Source organism: Leguminivora glycinivorella, chromosome 17 (genome assembly GCF_023078275.1).
Source record: "Leguminivora glycinivorella isolate SPB_JAAS2020 chromosome 17, LegGlyc_1.1, whole genome shotgun sequence".
NCBI lineage: Eukaryota > Metazoa > Arthropoda > Insecta > Lepidoptera > Tortricidae > Leguminivora > Leguminivora glycinivorella.
In genome coordinates this window covers 16,709,312-16,729,115 of record NC_062987.1, presented here as the reverse complement: position 1 = coordinate 16,729,115, position 19,804 = coordinate 16,709,312, and the positions used below count along the sequence as shown (strand labels likewise).

The following is a 19,804-nucleotide window of genomic DNA, read 5'->3' as shown; positions in this document are numbered from 1 at the left end:
AATCGCTACACCGGCTGGCTTTAACAGGCCTCTGGAGCGATAGCATGCCGAAGACTAAACACACAAGCATGGAATACAACAATTCTATGGGAAGGCTGATGAGTATGGGCTGCGACAAAATGCAACCGAAATTCATCTTCCACAAAAACTTCAAAACCAAAGTCCATACTAGAGCCGAATGGAAGGAGGGTCTGGAAACACCCACCCCTGATGACAACACCATCATCTGGTATACAGACGGGTCCAAGATGGCATCTGGTACGGGCGCAGGCATTTATGCAAATGACTACAGTGGTAGTATCAGCATGGGCAATTATGCCACGGTCTTCCAAGCCGAGACATATGCAATAATTGCCTGTGTACATGAGAATATAGTTAGACAAATCCAAGATAAGACTATCTATATACTCAGCGACAGTCAAGCGGCACTCAAAGCCTTCACATCGCCCAGAGTTACCTCTAGACTGGTATTAAACGGCATCCAAGCTCTCAACAAGCTTGGAAGGCAAAACAAGGTGCAACTGGTATGGATACCGGGGCACGAAGGCTTCATTGGCAATGAAAACGCTGATGAACTTGCCAAGGCTGGATCTGAAGACAACTTCATAGGTCCGGAACCTTATGTGGGCCTTTCACAAGGAACCATCAAAACGGCTATGAAAGACCAAACAAAGGCCAGTCACCAAAAAGAGTGGGATGCCCTGGTTAGCCTGAAGCACTCAAAGCTCTTTATGCAGAGGGTAGACTCTGGATGGAGCAAAAAGCTAGGGAAGCTAGGCAAAAGACAACTCCAAATTATAACGGGGGTGTTCACAGGCCATTACGGGGTCAAAGGAATTTTGGCCAAGATGGGACACGCCGACAACACTGATTGTCGCATGTGTGGCGAAGAGGAAGAGACCGTCAGACATTTAATGTGTGAATGTCACGCCCTCGCCAGACAAAGAATGAAGAACTTTGGAGCAGGCTACCTGGCACCGAAGGACTTCAGAGAGCTATCCATGAGCCTCATCATCCGATACGTGGAGATGGTCGAGAAGCTCCTGAATAGCTGAAGGATCTTAGGATCGTAGGGGGTAATTGCACAAAAGATCCCGATGGGTCGAAGTGTATCCGTAAGGGGCCCCCGCAGATTTAAGATAAGATAAGATAAGAGTACAGTGCAAAGTAACTTTGTACAGATTTTAAGTTGATGTTCTAATATGCTTGGTCGAATTAATTACGATTTTCAATAATAAGTAGGGTGCATTGGGGTAGTTCGAAAGTCTTTTAATTTCGAAAGTCACACAAAAATCACCATTATTTCCATCATGTCAAGATACCTATTTCGAAATTACCCGAGCATTCCTGTGCTTCGAAATTACCCCAATGCACCCTAAATGTTTTGACGAATTTAATATTTTGGTTAGATTTTTTAAATTGGTAGGTGTTTTCCTCACGTGGTAAAAAAATATTGTGATTCACTTGGTGGCAAATTTTGTACTAGATAAAACTTTAGCCGCCCCATTAATGCTTTATGTTTTCCTTCCTTGTTTCCATCATTGCAAGTAACCTTTCGATCGACGGCATTTACAAGCCAATTTCCTGCCCTTCAAGCAGTCTTGCCATTAGAGAAAGTACTTGTTTGAATATTTAATTCACTTTTGTACCCTTGGTGGATTCTCATTTGTCCCCGCTAGACAGAGTTTGTATATATTGATGGGAATTTTCAGAATTTGGGTCCAATTAGCAAAAGTTGTTAACAAAAATTAACTCACTGTCAGTTTTGTAATTTATGTTTGGCAATTTATTGTTTTTACTTGTATGAAAATGAATGTATGAAAGGGTAAATAATACCTAAAATGTATAATAAAAATATATAATTTGATTTGACATATCATCTTATTGCTACAATGCTATGACACCGTGGTGACAACACAGGATCAAACAACTTAACCAAAAACGTGTCATTAAAACCATTCTCCTTCAAAAACAATAATCTATCTAATAATATTAAACTCTCTATGACTTGAGCTAAACATAATCTTATTAAATAAAACAGAACCATATTTTTCCACTGGTAATATTCTACTACCAAGGAATCAGTAGATAAAGTGTCAAACAAATTTAATTTTAAAATGGAATCAGCTAATTTAAAGTATTCGTTGAAGTCTCGACTTTTAGCTCCGATTCTCTTCAATCTGCCGTCTGCTAGTACGAAATCTGGTTTGTTCTTCTTTATTATTGCCTGCAACAAAAAAAAAGTGATAATTTGTCGTCGATAGCATTTTTAAGATAAGATATAGCACCAAACTTTTCTGACGCAGCGGGTTCAGCAGGTTCGAGTCCCGCCAGACGTGTGATTTTTTATTATTTTTCCTTTAATTTAAAAATAAAAACCGGCCAAGAGCGTGTCGGGCCACGCTCAGTGGGGTTCAGTAGGGTTCCGTAGTTTTCCGCATTTTTCTCAAAAACTACTGAACCTATCAAGTTCAAAACAATTTTCTTAGAAAGTCTTTATAAAGTTCTACTTTTGTGATTTTTTTTCATATTTGTTAAACATATGGTTCAAAAGTTAGAGGGGGGGACGGACGGACTTTTTTTTTCCTTTAGGAGCGATTATTTCCGAAAAAATATATATTTTTTTAATAGCCTATATTGTTTCCCACTGCTGGGCAAAGGCCTCCCCTGTTTTCCGCCACTCGTCACGGCTCTTTGCATGCTCCCGCCAATCGCCACAAAATGAGTCCAGGGTGGCTAGCCGAATGTCACAATTGCTCACGAAACGCTCACGAAACGAAGCGCTAGTAGATATCTATCTCTATCGCGCTTGCGTATTGGCGCGACAGAGCCAGCGGCGTATCGCTTTCGTTTGGCGTCGGAGAAATGCCATTCGGCTACGGGGCCAGGTCTTTCCGCCATCTCATTCTTGGCCTACCTCGGCCTCGGGTAATTTGTGGTGCCCATTCGGTCGCTATTTTGGCCCATCTGTCTGGATGCATCCGACAGATGTGTCCTGCCCAATCCCACTTGAGCTTGGCTGCCTTTACACCCACATCTGCGATACCTGTTTTGGAGCGCAACTCCGTGTTCCTTATACGATCGATTCTGCGGACTCCGAGTATGCTGCGCTCCATTGCTCGCTGGCAAATCTTGAGTTGGGACGCAGCCATACGTGCGAATGAAAAGCCCCATCGCTGTGTCTCGCTCCAATGTATGGCCGCCGCTCACCGCTGTCGCGCTTAGACCAATGTCGTGGCTGAGCCGTAATTCAATACACGACATACGTCACTCCGACGAAGCGCAACTGTAGTCTACTACCGACAGTCGACACCAACGACGCGCGACGCTATTATGAAGCCCGACAAGTCACTAATAATATGCCATCAAAATATACGCGCGCTTGATAATAAGACCATAGATTAAATATAAGAAGATCATACCATCCCATTCATTAAAATGCGACCGCCTAAGAACGCGCATACACTACACCACACATAGATGGCGCCACAAAAAAATGTCTTGTAGCTTTCGATTATACTTGTAGATGGCGTTAAGTGTCACTTTTGACATAGATTTATGGCTCGAAAGTGAAACTTAACGCCAATCTACAAATAATCGATGGCAACAAGGCATTTTTGTGGCGCAATCTATGTGTGGTGTAGTGTATGCGCGTTCTTAGGCGGTCGCATTTTAATGAATGGGATGGTATGATCTTCTTATATTTAATCTATGATAAGACTCAGCGACTCGAAGTGTTACTCAAAAATGAAATGAAAGGCGACGTTCTGGCATTGACCGAGCATTGGTTATGTAGTTATAAATTAAAATGTGTATATGTTAGTAACTATATCTTCGTCCGATCTTTTTCCTTGCTATATCTGTGGTACCTACTACCTAAAGGACATACCTGTAAAAGAGAGCGGTATAGCAGGCTACGTGAGGGTAGCTCCCGCTTCGCAAACACCCGTTCTAAAGACTGCGCCGCCAGCATACGTGCGTTTCGGCCAAGCGTGAAACCTGTCAAAAATTCATTTGAAAACTATACATTTTAACTATAAAACTCGTGAGACTCAGACATATCGTCACTGAAAAAATCTCGTATCTCACACTACTCCTCAAAGACAAAACGTAGTAAGTCTATATGCATTCCATACATACTTAATACATTTTTCTCTTCATTTACAGAAGAAGATACAAGTTTTTTTCAAAGTAGTGCCAATATTTAAAAATGTTTTAAGCGGGTAACTCACGTATTAAGTGAGGCGGGGTCGTTACTTTTGAAAAAGCTCCTCGGAAATGGATCGAAACATGTCGAGCGTCATATCGACTTAATACCCGCTTAAAATATTTTTAACTATAAATTTTATAGGACATTTTTACACAGATTGACTAAGCCCTACTGTAAGCTCAAGAAGGCCTGTGATGTAGGTATAACGATGTACAAATACTTAAATAAATAGAAAATATCCATGACTCAGGAACATCGCACAAAAATAAAAATAAATAAAAATAAATGCCCTTACCAGGATTCGAACCCGGAACTAGGCCAGATCGGTCGTCAACCCGCTTATAACTTGACTTGCTCAATATGACGAAACAAACAGATGTCGGTAGGTTAAACAAATAAATGATTAAATACCTCTAAGATGTTCGGACAAGGGGAACCCAGCTCCGCTTGGACATTGGAAGTCATCAAATAATGTAGATTCCTCTATATCTTCAGTGAGGTTATTTGTTTATTTGTTTATTAGGATCACCAACAGAAGATACAATATACATACTATTAATTACAGATTATAAAAAGCCCATTCATAATTGATCCCCCACTTATAGGTAATCACAGCATGCAAAAACATAATATTAAGTATGACAATATTCCTATTGCCCCAAGGGCTATATATAAATTAACTAAGTTTACACATTTAAACTATTACAAAATTACAAATTAACACAGAAATTATCAATAAGTAAACAGAGTTAGCAAGATCCGTCAACAGATAATAATTTGTTTTTAAATGAGGATTCGCTGTCGTTAAACACATCCAAAGATGGGTCACTTTTAGTAAATTCGTTGTACAGGCGAGCCAGGCGAGGCAAAGGCGAGTGCGCTAAAAGGTTTGTCCTACTAGGAGGCACATAGAGTAAAGAATGGTTATGGTAGCAGCAAGGCACGTTAAAAACAGCCGAGCACTCTTTGTTGCATAAGAAACGAATATTCACAGAGACAATTTGGTAGCTATTTGAAATACATACTTCTAAGGTGTACATTGGGAATCCGTTCCGCTAACACTCATAGTCATCGAAAAATCTCGATTTCTGTATTTCTTCAGTGGGAAGAAGAGAGTAGCAGTAAATCACGTTGAAAACAGCACTTTTGGTAAGCTAAGAGACCAATATTTGCGGGTAAAACGAATACTTTGTATCATTTATAAATACCAAAGAGGATCAAGTATTATAGAGAGTTACTGTCAAAGTAAAACGTGTAATCACAGTGCATAGACTGCCATCTCTCGACACAAGCTTAAAACTTTTAAACCTGTTTTGACAATTTGGCCCATATTCTTAGCTTGATATGTGTTAAAATGTCAAATATTAATATTAGCGCCATCTAGCCGAGCGTTCCCCAAAGGTGTGTAACGCCATCTAGCCCACCGTACCGATTTCTATATGGTTCTTAGGTACGTTTTTTCTTAGACTGTAGCTGTCTATACGGAGTTACATTGTTTTTACATGTCTTTGATAAATACATACCTAATAAAGCTAAAAACATACCTAATAAGGCTTGAGTAAATATCTTTATATAAGTCCCTATTTTTTTTTCTATAACGTAGTCCAATAAAATCAAGTCTTTAGTGTTCTTTACATATCCCGCACCTTTTTTTGGTCTTCTCTGTTTGGACTAAAGGTTGACTGGTAGAGAATGCCATGTAGCATTAAGTCCGCCTTTTGTAACTGTATATTTTTACTGTGCAATAAAGTTTAAATAAATAAATAAATACCTCTAAGATGTTCGGACATGGGGAACCCAGCCCCACTTGCAGACTGGAAGTCGTCAAAGAATGTAGATTCCTTTATATCTTCAGTGAGGAGATGGTAGCAGCAAGGCACGTTGAAAACAGCACTAGTGGTTGATTGGGAGACGAATATTCGTAGGGAAGACGGGCCCAGGTCACCGCATGTGTGGAGGCCTTGAAAGAGATAGTAAAGATGGTTATGTATAGACAGAAGTTTCTTATATCAGGGGCGGCTCGATTATACAAGTACATGCCAGCGGCCGCGAATTCGCGGCCCATTCAATGGTGACAACCTTCGCGCGGGTGCAATAGAATTCAATGTCGGCTGCTCGCGTGCGGTCCGTTTGTTAATGTAGGTAAGAATTTAGAATGGCGGCGTTTTGTGAATATCAAAGGAGTGAGCCTTCTGTACTTGTACTATTATATATTCTGTGCTTGTATTCCTAAAGGTTAAAGATGCCATGATAATAAATTCAAGATTAGGCCCTGGTCTCACCAAACGCGAGTAAGCGATTACTCCTAATAGTTTTTAGTTTCTTACTAAAACAAAAGAACAATAGTTGAAGATTAGTCGGGAACTGTTTCGTTTTCTCATCTCCCCATCGTGACATGTTGAATCCATACTAATATTATAAATGGTAAAGTGTGTGTGTCTGTTTGTTTGTCCGTCTTTCACGGCAAAACGGAGCGACGAATTGGCGTGATTTTTTAAGTGGAGACAGTTGAAGGGATGGAGAGTGACATAGGCTACTTTTTGTCTCTTTCTAACGCGAGCGAAGCCGCGGGCAAAAATTAGTACAAAATAATTCAAAAGAAAACGAAAGAAAAGTAACTTTTATATAATACAACCTAGACACGAACACTAAACTGCCCGAAAAAAAAACGCGGACCACATAAACAATTTTTTGCTACTGGCATGCCTGTAGTTATCGCAAGCGTTCACTCATGCCAGTTTCGCAGCCTCCCGCGTCCCCTCCCTCATATTGCATGCTAGTAAATCAAATTGCTTGCAATCTACTTGTTTGCCAGATCCAGGCATGCCAGTTAGTGTATACACAATACAATAGCTGGCACGCACGAGTAGCTGTTATGCAAGTGTGCAAGTTAAAGGCATGTGTATTCCCGGCTTAAAGAGAGCACTTTCAGTGAGGACTATCTTCACAAAGTTGGCTATACTTATATTACTTATACTACATAGATAATTATTTAAAAAAATCGATACCCGACTCGACTTGTACTATGAGACGTCACTATATTCGATTTCTTATTAATTACACATTAACAAATCGTTTCGACAGCCCTTAAAAGGAAACTGATTTGATTAAAGGAAAATATCCTATTAATCGCAGCGATAAAATCAAACAACGACATATCTTCAAATACTTCCACAAATGGTCTGACATCACACATACAACATACATACATAAACTCACGCTTGTATTCCCAAAAGAGGTAGGCAGAGTACATGGAACTGCTAAAGTACATTACCTGTAAGCATCACGCTGAGGTCCTCCTCCGCGACCTCAGGAAAGCTCTCCTTCACAACTGTCGCCAGATCAGTCTGCTCCGTGACGAAGAGTTCCGCGAAACGGTGAAGATGGTCTGTGCCGCGGGCTCCGGTGTTGGATATGGCGTGCCATTGTTTCTGTGCACGAAAATAAGTAAAATTTTTTTTATAAGTTTTATTATTACATCAATTAAAAACCGGCCAAGAGCGTGTCGGGCCACGCTCAGTGCAGGGTTCCGTAGTTTTCCGTATTTTTCTCAAAAACTACTGTACCTATCAAGTTCAAAACAATTTTCCTATAAAGTCTTTATAAAGTTCTACTGCTGTGATTTTTTTCATATTTTTTAAACATATTGTTCAAAAGTTAGAGGGTGGGGGGACACACTTTTTTTTCCTTTAGGAGCGGTTAGTTTCGAAAATATGAATATTATCAAAAAACGATTTTAGTAAACCCTTATTCATTTTTAATTACCTATCCAACAACAATATATCACACGATAGGATTGCAAAGAAAAAAAAATCACTCCCCACTTTAAGTGTAGGGGGGGTACCCTAATAAAACATTTTTTTCCACTTTTTATTTTTGCACTTTGTCGGCGTGATTGATATACATATCGGTACCAAATTTCAGCTTTCTAGTGCTAACGGTCACTGAGATTATCCGCGGACGGACGGACGGACGGACAGACAGATATGGCGAAACTATAAGGGTTCCTAGTTGACTACGGAACCCTAAAAATTACAGTCAGCATCTAATATACTGTTACTGTGACAGAGTATACTACATTTTAAATCAAACACGTACATTTTTAACCACTAGTTAGATTTAAAGGGGCGACTGAGGGGCAAATGTAACTGGTCCATGTTTTACAATGTTTGCATTACTAAAAAGAGTGTCCACCGGTTATATATGCTAGGCGTGTTCAGAAGATACATGTAGAACTCAACATCATAGTGTAATATTAGGAAAAAATGGATTAGTTACATTTGTCCCCCAGTCGAGATTTGCCCCGCTATACTTTATAGTTCATCGCTCAGCAACGAACTATAACGGCGCAGCCACGACATTGGTCTAAGCGCGACAGCGGTGAGCGGCGGCCATACATGGGAGCGAGACACAGCGATGGGACTTTTCATTCGCACGTATGGCTGCCGCTCACCGCTGTCGCGCTTAGACCAATGTCGTGGCTGGGCCGTAACTCGCTCGCGCTATTATCGCGGGTCTTTTATTTAGACGGGAGCGGCTATCATTTGTTCGTTTCTATAGCCGATAGCTCATCGCTTACTCGCTGTTGGTGGGACCAGTGCCATATGTTAATTTCAAACATTGGAGAGTGCATACTGGTTTGGCGTAGTTGGTAGTGACCCTGCCTGCTAAGCCACGGTCCCGGGTTCGAATCCTGGTAAGGGCATTTATTTGTGTGATGAACACAGATATTTGTTCCTGAGTAATGGATGTTTTCTATTGTATATAAGTATGTATTTACCTATATAAGTATGTATATCGTTGCATAGCACCCATAGTACAAGCTTTGCTTAGTTTGGGGCTAGGTTGATCTGTGTAAGGTGTCCGCCAATATTTATTTTATTTATTTATTTATACTTGATTATGAGTATTATAACCCATGAATTAACCACCAACCTTTACACTCGTAACTATTAATTTTGTTGTAGAAAAAATAGTGTAGGTAATTGTAACTTTATATTTGTGCACTATGATATTAATGAGATGAATCTCAATCAGCGTGCGATTTACTCTTTCTACAAACCTATTTTGCTGAGGATTGTGTGTCTAGCAGCAGCGGCTGGTCCATACAAGCCGATTCCCACCAGCTTGCCTAAAATTGATTACTAGTAAAGTACCTAATCTTAAGGTAGGTTTCTTTTTGTTCAGTGTTGCCTAGCAGAAATTTTCACCAGACACCACTGGTGTCTAGTCTAATCTACTACATTTCTTCATTAAATCCCCTCCCTTAAATCCCTCCCTCCTCCCTTAAATTGGCAAAAAGTGCTGAAGGTCGTGTGTTCAAACCCACCCGAAGCTCAATAGTAATAACGATTCTGATTCAGGAACAAATACAAAAAGACGGTTAAAGGTAATGTACTATCAGCTGCAAAAGAGGATGGAGAATTTATCAATGAATTCATTCATAATTCCTCCTTCCACTTTTGCACCCGATAGTACATCCTGGTTACCGTTGCCAAATTAAGGGATGGATGTGATGGAAGTACATATAATGTAATACCTGAATAAGTTTGCCCCTTGCTTCCGCACTGGTTAAACTAGTTTTGTCGCAGTCCACTGTAAGGCAGCGCAGCTTGTATCCTGTAATTAATAAATATTTTGATATGAAACACAGTATCATAAAATAAAACAGTAGCCCGGTTATTACAGTTTATGTTTAATATTAACTTATGTTCTCAAGAAGTTTCTTTTATTTCATAACAGTCTGTACACTATGGACCAAAATGTTGACAGAATGGTTGGTGGCCGCTTTCGGATGTAGTAAGCGCCTGGCATCCGTTGGCTCGTTGGTTGAACGATATTCGAAAAACCGGCCAAGAGCGTGTCGGGCCACGCTTTGTGTAGGGTTCCGTAGTTTTCCGTATTTTTCTCAAAAACTACTAAACCTATCAAGTTCAAAACAATTTTCCTAGAAAGTCTTTATAAAGTTCTACTTTTGTGATTTTTTTTCATATTTTTTAAACATATGGTTCAGTTAGAGGGTAACTTTTGAACCACATGTTTAAAAAATATGTAAGACGCACTTTTTTTTCCTTTAGGAGCGATTATTTCCGAAAATATTAATATTATCAAAAAACGATCTTAGGAAACCCTTATTCATTTTTAAATACCTATCCAACAATATATCACACGTTGGGGTTGGAATGAAAAAAAAAATATCAGCCCCCACTTTACATGTAGGGGGGGGGTACCCTAATAAAACATTTTTTACCATTTTTTATTTTCGCACTTTGTTGGCGTGATTGATATACATATTGGTATCAAATTTCAGCTTTCTAGTGCTAACGGTTACTGAGATTATCCGCGGACGGACGGACAGACAGACATGGCGAAACTATAAGGGTTCCTAGTTGACTACGGAACCCTAAAAACTGCACCTCTGGAATCTCTGGATGTCTGGATGACACTAGCCCAGCGGTGTGCTCAGCAGTGGCCGATTAACGGCTGAAATGATGATGATGATGACACTATGAAGGGACTTCAGAAGTGCAACTTCAGTTTACGCGTGAAAAGACAGCTGCCTGTTGTATACAATTGTAACAGAAAAAGTATAGCACACATTCCCGTATTCGTAATATTAGTTAACATAGGTTACTAACCATGACTGGCGGTCACCAGCAGATGACCGCGGCCGCCGCCGGCCTCCACGGAGCAGCATGCTGACACCATGTGATGCAAGGAGAGAAGGCGAGACATGATGCGAACCTGAAATATAACGTTTTCGCGGTGGATCTTTATTTGGCGGATGATAATGGTATGGTTAAGGCACTGGTCACACTAAAAGTGATTAAGCGATGAGCTTCCGTGTGAGTGTAAATAAAAGAGACGATGGTAGCGCGAGTCAGTTATAGTTCGTAACCGAGCACTCGCTTTCACTCTTTTTTATTTATTTACACGGTTTTGAGTGTCTTTGGAGTTACTCAAAATGTCTCTGGAATTACCAAGAAACCGACATTCTGAACAAAGTTTCAGTTTATTGAGTTGTACATTTAGAGCCTTGATTGTTTTAACATGCACCATAATGTGAAAAGTATAATAGTACATTACGATACAAGTGCGTAAAAAAGGAAGTTCGAAACGAGTGGCGATAAATTAAAACACGACCGAAGTGTTTTAAATCGACACGAGTTACGAATTTCCTTTTCGCACGTGTATCGTACGACGTTTTTCAGTACAGATGGCCCTCCGAAGTTCCGACCTGACATATAATGAACCACTAGTGCGTAGGTATAAACAACACTATCTGTACTGAAAAAAGAAATTCGTGCCGGTCGTGTTTTATCTCCACTCGTTTCGAACTTCATTTTTTACGCAATTGTATCGTAATGTACTATTATAAGAGGGTAAAACTTTACAGTGAAGTTTAAAATCTGTGGACATATTTAAGTTGGTCAAAAAGTTGATTGGCCCAAATAATAAAATAGAAAGAATACAATATCGTGTATTGTGTACCTCATAGCTCTTCTTAGGATTCATGAACTCCTTGACAGGGATCTCCCGAGGCAGAACGCCGCCTCTATCCTTGATCCGCTGTTCTAGTTGGTCTACTGACAAGCAGTAATCATTGTTCACTGACAGACAATGCTTGCGCGCCGTATGCACCCATAGAGCGAGGGGTGATTTTCCTGAAATTATTTCATAGCATACATATATTGATATGGTAGCTAATGAGAATAGGCTACTTGACCCTTTTTGTAAAGTCTGTTTTACACGATTAAGTATACTGTCCAATTAAACGAAATAAACCAGCAATAATGTTTTTTAAGTACGAAAACAACACAGTCATGTTAATCTATAGATTAAATATCTGCACATCAGGTAATTCTATTCGAAAACCACATTTTTGACTTTAAAACACGTACCTGGGGGCCGATTTTTGAGTCTCACTGTCACTAAAATACCGGTTGAAATCGGTGAATTGCCTATTATTTTCAGTGACAATTTTCTGAATTCGAACGCCGTGAGACTCAAAAATCGGCCCCCTAGTCATCATACACTTTTGATTCCCAGAATCTACAATTATTGTTTTTTTATTTTTTTTATGTCAAATACTACAGACACAGAGAACCTCCTATAGAGTGGCAGTCTTGTATATTTGGTTCGCGATACGAGTCACCAGTGTTTGGGGTGCGAGGAGCGGGCGGGGAATGTGTTAAGCGCGCTGTGATTGGCCGTTTCAAGGACGGCGGGCAGTCGCGCCAGATGAAAAGGGACAGAAGTATGACTGTCCCTCTACTGACGCGTAAGTGGCCAATGTAAGTTGACCTATGCCGGCTCTGAATAAATTATAAATATGACTTATTTGTGGAATGTAATGCCGTCTGTTTTTAAATTTGAGCTTCTTGTTACCTTTCCACACCATTTCACACTACAGGTGGACATCTTTAAGGCATCAAAATACCCTTTTCTAATTTTTTTGTGCGAAAAACACGCGCTGCTTTCGGGTCTGTTACTTGGTCGATACTGATCGGGCACGGCGAGCGCCCGCGCTTATATCAGTGCAAATACTAGGAAGGCTGGCGACCGCGAGTCGTCTTGTAATAGATGTCTATAGGGGTTGGTCTGTGACTACAGAAGACAATCATGTATTGTACCAAATTCGATATGAGTCTAGTAGTCTATAAAATAATAAATGTTAAAGTGTTGAGTTTTTGTCAGAAATGTCTGAAAATAGGTTAGAAGAATAATTTTAAGAACAATGAATGAGTATACTCCTTTAACCAAGAATTTCTTGTTTACTCTGTTGATGTTTATTCAAAGGAGACTCCTATTTGTTTCCTTGTTAGTAACAGGTTATTAAAATAACCAAAAAAAAGCATTGTTTTTTTACCAAAATACGTTTATTCACTGTTTCATATCTTTTGGCTTTATGACTTTGACATTTTGTATGGGTAAATATATATTTTTCCGATTTGGAAATTTTCAGACTAAGCCATAATTTATATGCTTAGTTACTAGAACTTACCACATTCCTCATTCTGTACATTCCAGAACTCCTCAACAGCTTGATCCAAGGCCATTCCGTCCAGAGTTTCCCTCAACCCTTTTGGGAGGAGCGTCTCCCAATGGTTGTGAGTTAGGAACTCAACCATGTGGCAGTTGGCAAGCGGCAGTAGAGGGGTTAAGTAGGAGAGTAAAGAGTCTATGTGGTTACGGAGCTTTAACATGGTTGGATCCATAATGATTAATCTGAAATGCATATGGTGTAAAATAAAAACATTTAATTTTGTTTAAGATAAAATAATTGCTATGCCCTTACAGGGCTCATGTAGGAAACAATTATTTTATAAGAATCTATTAGATTAATATAATTAATAAAAAATTGTCTTCAGTTAGCACTTATTCATGAAATAAAACTATGGAAGCGGATTATATTGTGTATAATATACAATACATACCAATGTTTTGGTGAATTTAAAGTGTAACAGGTGACTCATTGTCGACATGGTCATCAGGATGTATTGTAAATGGAGTATATGCAATTTAATCCATTTCCATAGTTTTATGAGAAGAGATAACTTTAAGCCTGAAAATTAATTGCTTACCTAAATTATTCTAAAATGATACACCAGCATCATACGGATTATTTGACGGTATTTTCAAGAGTGCACAGGTCTTCTTATACTGTGCCCTTATCTTCTCTGCCATATCCAGTATGTCATGATCCTCGGAGTTAGTGTGAGGGAAGGCGTCAATAAGTTCCTTTACTTTGGTCAGCTGGTTTAATATTTTTTCAGAATACTTTGTTTCTGAGCTCTTGTTTATATTTAAATGGTGAGTCACTGCGCCTAAGTAATATCCTGCGAAGGAATAAAAAAATAATCAAATAATGTTTAGAAGTTCATGAAATAATGAAACATAAATAAATAAATATTGGGGACACTTTACATAGACCAACTTAGCCCCAAACTAAGCAAAGCTTGTACTATGGGTGCTAAGTGACGATATACATACTGGCTGGCTAAACGTCTTATAGACGCGTCGGGTGACTGGAAGGCTGGGGCTTACCTTGCCCAGCGCATTGGCATTGCCGTTCAGCGCGGCAATGCTGCCAGCCTTCTGGGCACCCTACCGGTCGGCTCAAATTTAGACACAATTTTTTATTTGTAGGGTTTAATTTCATAGGTAGTTTTAGTTTAGTTATAGTTTTATTTATAAGTTCATAGTTAAGTTTTTTTTTTTTGTATTAGTTTTAGTTTAGTTATAGTTTTATTTATATGTTCATAGTTATTATTAATGTAAAATATCTGGGCAACCGAGCTGTAGTGTATTGAAATATGAGGGTACTTCAACAAAACCAGTCTGGATTTGTCAGGTACGCAATCACATGTGCTCTCCCGAATTTCGGCGATATTTCCGCGATATAATAGTGGCGACGGGACAATTTGGTAGTAAAAGCGTGTGTAAAGATTGTGTTAGTGAGTTTTTGTGAGGTTTTGAGTGCAAAGTGCAAAAAATGGGTATTAAATTTGGTGAATTTGATATGGCTAATGGCTGCTGGGAAAACTACATTACAAGGTTTGAATTCTGTTTAAGTGCAAATGATATAGTGGACGAGGACAAGAAAAAGGCGAATTTGTTGGCGGTATGTGGCTCTCAACTATTTGATTTAATAGTTTCTTTGTCATCTCCCACTAGTATAGGTGACATAACCTGTAAAAAAATTTTGGAATTTTTGAAGGCTCATTTTCATCCTACACCTAATGAGATTGTAGAATCATTTAAGTTTCACTCAAGAAATCAAGAGGAGGGGGAAAAAGTCAAAGATTATGTAGCAAATTTAAGGAAAATGAGTATTCATTGCAATTTCACGGACTTGGAGAGGACTTTGCGTGATCGCTTGGTTTGTGGTATTCGGAGTAAAGAGGTCCAAAGAAAGCTGTTGCAATGTGAGAAGTTAACATTTAAGCAAGCAACAGAGATAGCATTTTCACATGAGAGTGCCACATTTGATTCCAGTATTATTATATTGCCAGGATCATCTAAACCAGATGTGGAGGTTGATGAGCCCATGGAGGTAAACAAAATCACTAACATAAAGGTTGACAAACAGAATAAATCGTGCTTCAGGTGCGGTAGGCAACATAGAGGAGAGTGCAGATTCCGTTGGAGTAAATGTAATTCTTGTGGCAGAACCGGCCACATTGAGGCTGTATGTCTTACTAAAAATAAAAAGGATATGGATATAAGGCATAAATCAAACTGCAATGGATTATATGCAAATGTAAACAATGTTAGAGAAAATAAAGCTGACCCTATTATGGTAAAGGTGTCAATTGAAGGTTCTGTTATTGAAATGGAAGTGGACACGGGATGTGCATATACTCTAATTTCTGAAGAGACAGCCAGACTCATATGGAAGGGGAAATTACCTATATTAGAGAAAGATGGTGTCACATTGTCTACGTGGACAAAGGACCAATTACAGATATTGGGGACAGTTAAGGTGCAAGCTTGTTTCAAGGGATTACAAGATAACCTTATGATGATTATAGCCAGGGGTGATGGACCTAGTCTTTTAGGACGTAATTGGTTTAGGCCATTCGGAATACGGGTTGAAGGAGTTATGCATCTGAAAATAAACAATGATGAGATTAGAAGACTTCTCCAAAAATATAGTGATGTTTTCCAAGAAGGTTTGGGGAAGTATAAAGGCCCAATGGTGAATATTAAACCTCGGGAAGGAGCGGTGCCCAAGTTTTTGAAAAGTAGACCCATTCCTTTTGCTCTGAGAGAAAGAGTAATGAAAGAAATAGACAGGTTAGTAGAGGAAGGAGTATTGGAACCAACCGCACACTCTGAGTGGGCTACTCCGATAGTACCTGTCCTGAAACCAAATGGTAATGTAAGGCTTTGCGGTGACTATAGGTCTACGGTTAATATGGTAACTGACACCGATACATACCCTCTACCTACTTTGGATGAGGCCTTCACCGCTATACAGGGTGGCACAATTTTCAGTAAGATTGATCTAGAAAGGGCTTACACTCAGGTTAGTGTGGATGAGGCAACGGCACAGCTACTAACAATAAATACACCGAAAGGCCTTTATAAAATGAAACGTTTAGCCTTCGGGGTCAAGGCGTGTCCCGGCATCTTCCAGAGACTTATGTCTTCCTTGCTTGTAGGAATAAGAGGAATAGCTGTATTATTGGATGATATTGTTGTAAGTGGCAGAGATGTCGCCGAGCATAACTCCAGATTAGAAATGGTGTTAAAAAAATTACAAGAAGCTGGCCTAAGAGTTAACAAGGAAAAGTGTAACTTTGCAGTACAGAGTGTGAAATTTTTAGGGTTTCTCATTGATGAATGTGGCATACACCCTTGTGAAGATAAAATACAGGCAATCGAGAGTACACCGGCACCAAGTAATATAAAAGAGCTCCAAGCATTCTTGGGGTTGCTTAATTTTTATGATCGGTTTTTACCGCACAAGGCTAATATTGCTGAACCACTTTACAAGTTGCTAAATAAGGATATGAAATGGCAATGGACTATGCAGCATCAGAAGGCATTTGAAAAGCTGCGGAAGATGTTGTCGAGTACTGACACTCTAGTCCACTATGATGTAAATAAGGAGATAATTATGTCATGTGATGCGTCACAATTTGGCTTGGGCGCAGTTCTAGAACATGTGATGGAAGATGGATCAGTCAGACCGGTAATGTTTGCCTCAAGGACAATGAACATTCATGAAAGGAATTATGGTCAGATAGATAAAGAGGCAGCAGCTATAGTATTTGGCCTCAAGAAATTCCACCAGTTTATTAGTGGTAGGAAGATTACGATCAGAACCGATCATAAACCGTTATTGGGGTTGTTTGAACCTAAAAAACCCATTCCAAATGTGATATCTCCAAGAATGCTCCGCTGGGCATTACTATTGAACTCTTATGATTACTCCATACAGTATGTGGAAGGTAAAAAATTAGGAAATGCTGATGCTTTAAGCAGGTGGCCGTCCCAGGACCAATCAGCTGAAGAGGAATATTTAGGAGTCCTCCTTATAGAAGAAACTCCATCAGATCTGGAACTGTCCGCCAGTGAAGTGGCGAAATTGACAACTAAAGATAAAACACTAAGCAAGGTGTTATACTGGATTCGAAACGGGTGGCCCAGCAAAGTAGATGTCGAATATAAAGTATACTGGCAGAAACGCAACGAAATATCAGAATATAGAAACTGTATTCTGTGGGGCAATCGAGTGATTATACCGGATAAGATGAGGCCGTACATCCTACAGGAATTACATTCAAATCATGACGGAATAGTGATAACAAAAGCCTTAGCGCGAAGTTATTTTTGGTGGCCGGCTATAGACAGGGAAATAGAAAATTTGGTAAAAAAATGCGAAACTTGTGCTGAAAATAGAAATATGCCCTCACAAGTGAGCCATAAGTGGATAAGGCCGGAGAAAGCATGGTCACGGTTGCATGTTGATTATGCAGGGCCATTTCAAGGAAAAACATTTCTCATATTGATAGATGCCTATTCAAAATGGCCTGAAGTAAAGATTGTCTCGGATATGAGCTCAGGGACACTTATAACTGTTTTACGGGACATATTTGCAGAACAAGGGTTACCAGAGACCTTGGTCAGTGATAATGGCAGAAGTTTTATTTCGGACCAGTTTAGAGAATTCTTATCAGCTAATGGAATAAGACAAGTCTTGACGCCACCGTACCATCCAGCGTCTAATGGGCAAGCTGAGAGGACTGTACAGACGGTCAAGAATAAATTAAAGAAACAGTCCACACTTCCATGGAACATAAGATTACCTACAATATTGTATGGATTGCGTACTACACCGAATAGTACGAATGATAAGTCACCGGCGGAACTTTTAAATAACAGGCGTTTCCGGACCAAGTTTGATCACCTTAATCCACTTACATTTAAGAACCAGGAAGAGACGCAAGTGTGTGACGAGAATGAAAACACTCAAGTACGTTCATTTCAGACGGGACAGACGGTGTATTTTCGGAATTACAGTTCAGGACCGCGCTGGTTGAAAGGAGTCATCGAGAAGAGACAAGGCATTTGTAGGTATATAATAAAATGGAACGGAAAGTTAATGAAGAGACATATTAATCAGATACAAGGTCATGGGGGAAAGGCGGAAGATATCCCTCAGAATGCTACAGAAGATACAGGTCATGAAGTAATACGTGACACTGAGACCAAACCATGTGAAGATAGTGATGAGGATGAAGAACTTAATGTAAAAATAAATGCTACACCCCCGGCCTCTCAATGGGCTGATATCATAGGGGTTTCCGGTCCTCAGGATTATACACTCAATCAGAGCCAAGAACGCATACCGCCAACCAACAAACGAATGAGATCGCCTTCATCACCACAAAACATGGAAGCAAAGAGACTGGCCATGGATTCATATGAGAGTCTGTCAGAGTCTGATTATGAACAGACAGAAGATCCAAACCAAGACTTTTAATAGACAATGATAATGTTAGTTTTAGTATAAATGCATGATAGGATGTAAGGACCTTGTTACGGACAATTTAATAGTGTTAGTGAACTGTCGATAAACAGTGAAAATTAGTGTTAGTGAACTATCAGTGATTTATAGTGGACTATCCCGAGGGAAAGGCATGTAGTGTATTGAAATATGAGGGTACTTCAACAAAACCAGTCTGGATTTGTCAGTGTATCGCAATCACATGTGCTCTCCCCGAATTTCGCCACAAAAACTCGATATTTAGCCTTGACCTGTGTCGATATAATAAGCGGTTTCCGAGATCGTCAGTGTAAATAAATATATATATAAATAAATAAATAAATAAATATACAAGAATTGCTCGTTTAAAAGTATAAGATAAAAGATACTTAAAATCATACTTAAATAGATAACTTGCAGTCAATAGGATTTAATGAAATTTTCTTGTAAGTACCCATTTTTTACTAACTGTAGGGTCTGTAGGTTAGCAAAGTATGGCCTACTGCCCAAGTCAATGTCATAAAAAAACTACTTACCTAATTCTCTCCCTAATTCAGCACCTCTGTGGTAGCCCAAGTGGTATCCTTCAGGGTTCCCCGCCTCCTTACCAGCTTTGAATCCTTCTTCAAAACTATTCTTATGTGAAGTTGCCTCGTGCACAAAAATGTCTTCTAACACGTCGTTAAAATCACGTTCAACAGCCATTTAAAACTACTTTTGCAAGATATGGACGAAAAGTATTACGGGATGTTGTCTAATTTCCATGAAACTTTTTTTGATAAATAGGTTGTAGGTTCACACAATGGGGTCACGAAAACGAAATTAATCTAATGTAATTGTTATTTTGCTAGGAAAAGAAAGATATAGTTGATTTTAAACACTTAAAGATATGATGTAGGGCTGTCCAAACTGTTTTTTATTAATTAATTTTCATACAATTAATAAAATAAGATTCAAGACCAACCACAATGACCACAATCAAGATCAAGCATGACGTTGACATTAACTTGACAGTGACAGTGACGTGACACTGACACTTTCAAACAGGGAACGTTACAAAATCATAAATAAAAAGCTATTAAATTTGGTTTATTCCA

The 19,804-nt window shown here is 39.3% G+C and overlaps 2 protein-coding genes across 2 annotated transcripts; one reads left to right on the top strand and one right to left on the bottom strand.

Moving 5' to 3' along the window:
* Window positions 1-1,844: 1,844 nt before the first annotated feature.
* On the bottom strand, window positions 1,845-13,936 carry LOC125235460 (probable methyltransferase-like protein 25). Its single transcript, XM_048142030.1, has 9 exons — window positions 13,795-13,936; window positions 13,215-13,438; window positions 11,702-11,874; window positions 10,849-10,954; window positions 9,750-9,829; window positions 7,485-7,641; window positions 5,982-6,170; window positions 3,890-3,999; window positions 1,845-2,227 (listed from the first exon to the last, which is right to left on the bottom strand). Exons 2-9 carry the CDS (start codon window positions 13,426-13,428, stop codon window positions 1,877-1,879), a joined length of 1,380 nt encoding a protein of 459 aa, XP_047997987.1. The 5' UTR covers window positions 13,429-13,438; window positions 13,795-13,936; the 3' UTR covers window positions 1,845-1,876.
* A 1,102-nt stretch (window positions 13,937-15,038) lies between these two features.
* LOC125235618 (uncharacterized protein K02A2.6-like) lies at window positions 15,039-18,704 on the top strand. The gene has a single exon (XM_048142216.1). The coding sequence runs from the start codon at window positions 15,039-15,041 to the stop codon at window positions 18,702-18,704; it is 3,666 nt and encodes a 1,221-aa protein (XP_047998173.1).
* The last annotated feature ends 1,100 nt before the right edge of the window (window positions 18,705-19,804 follow it).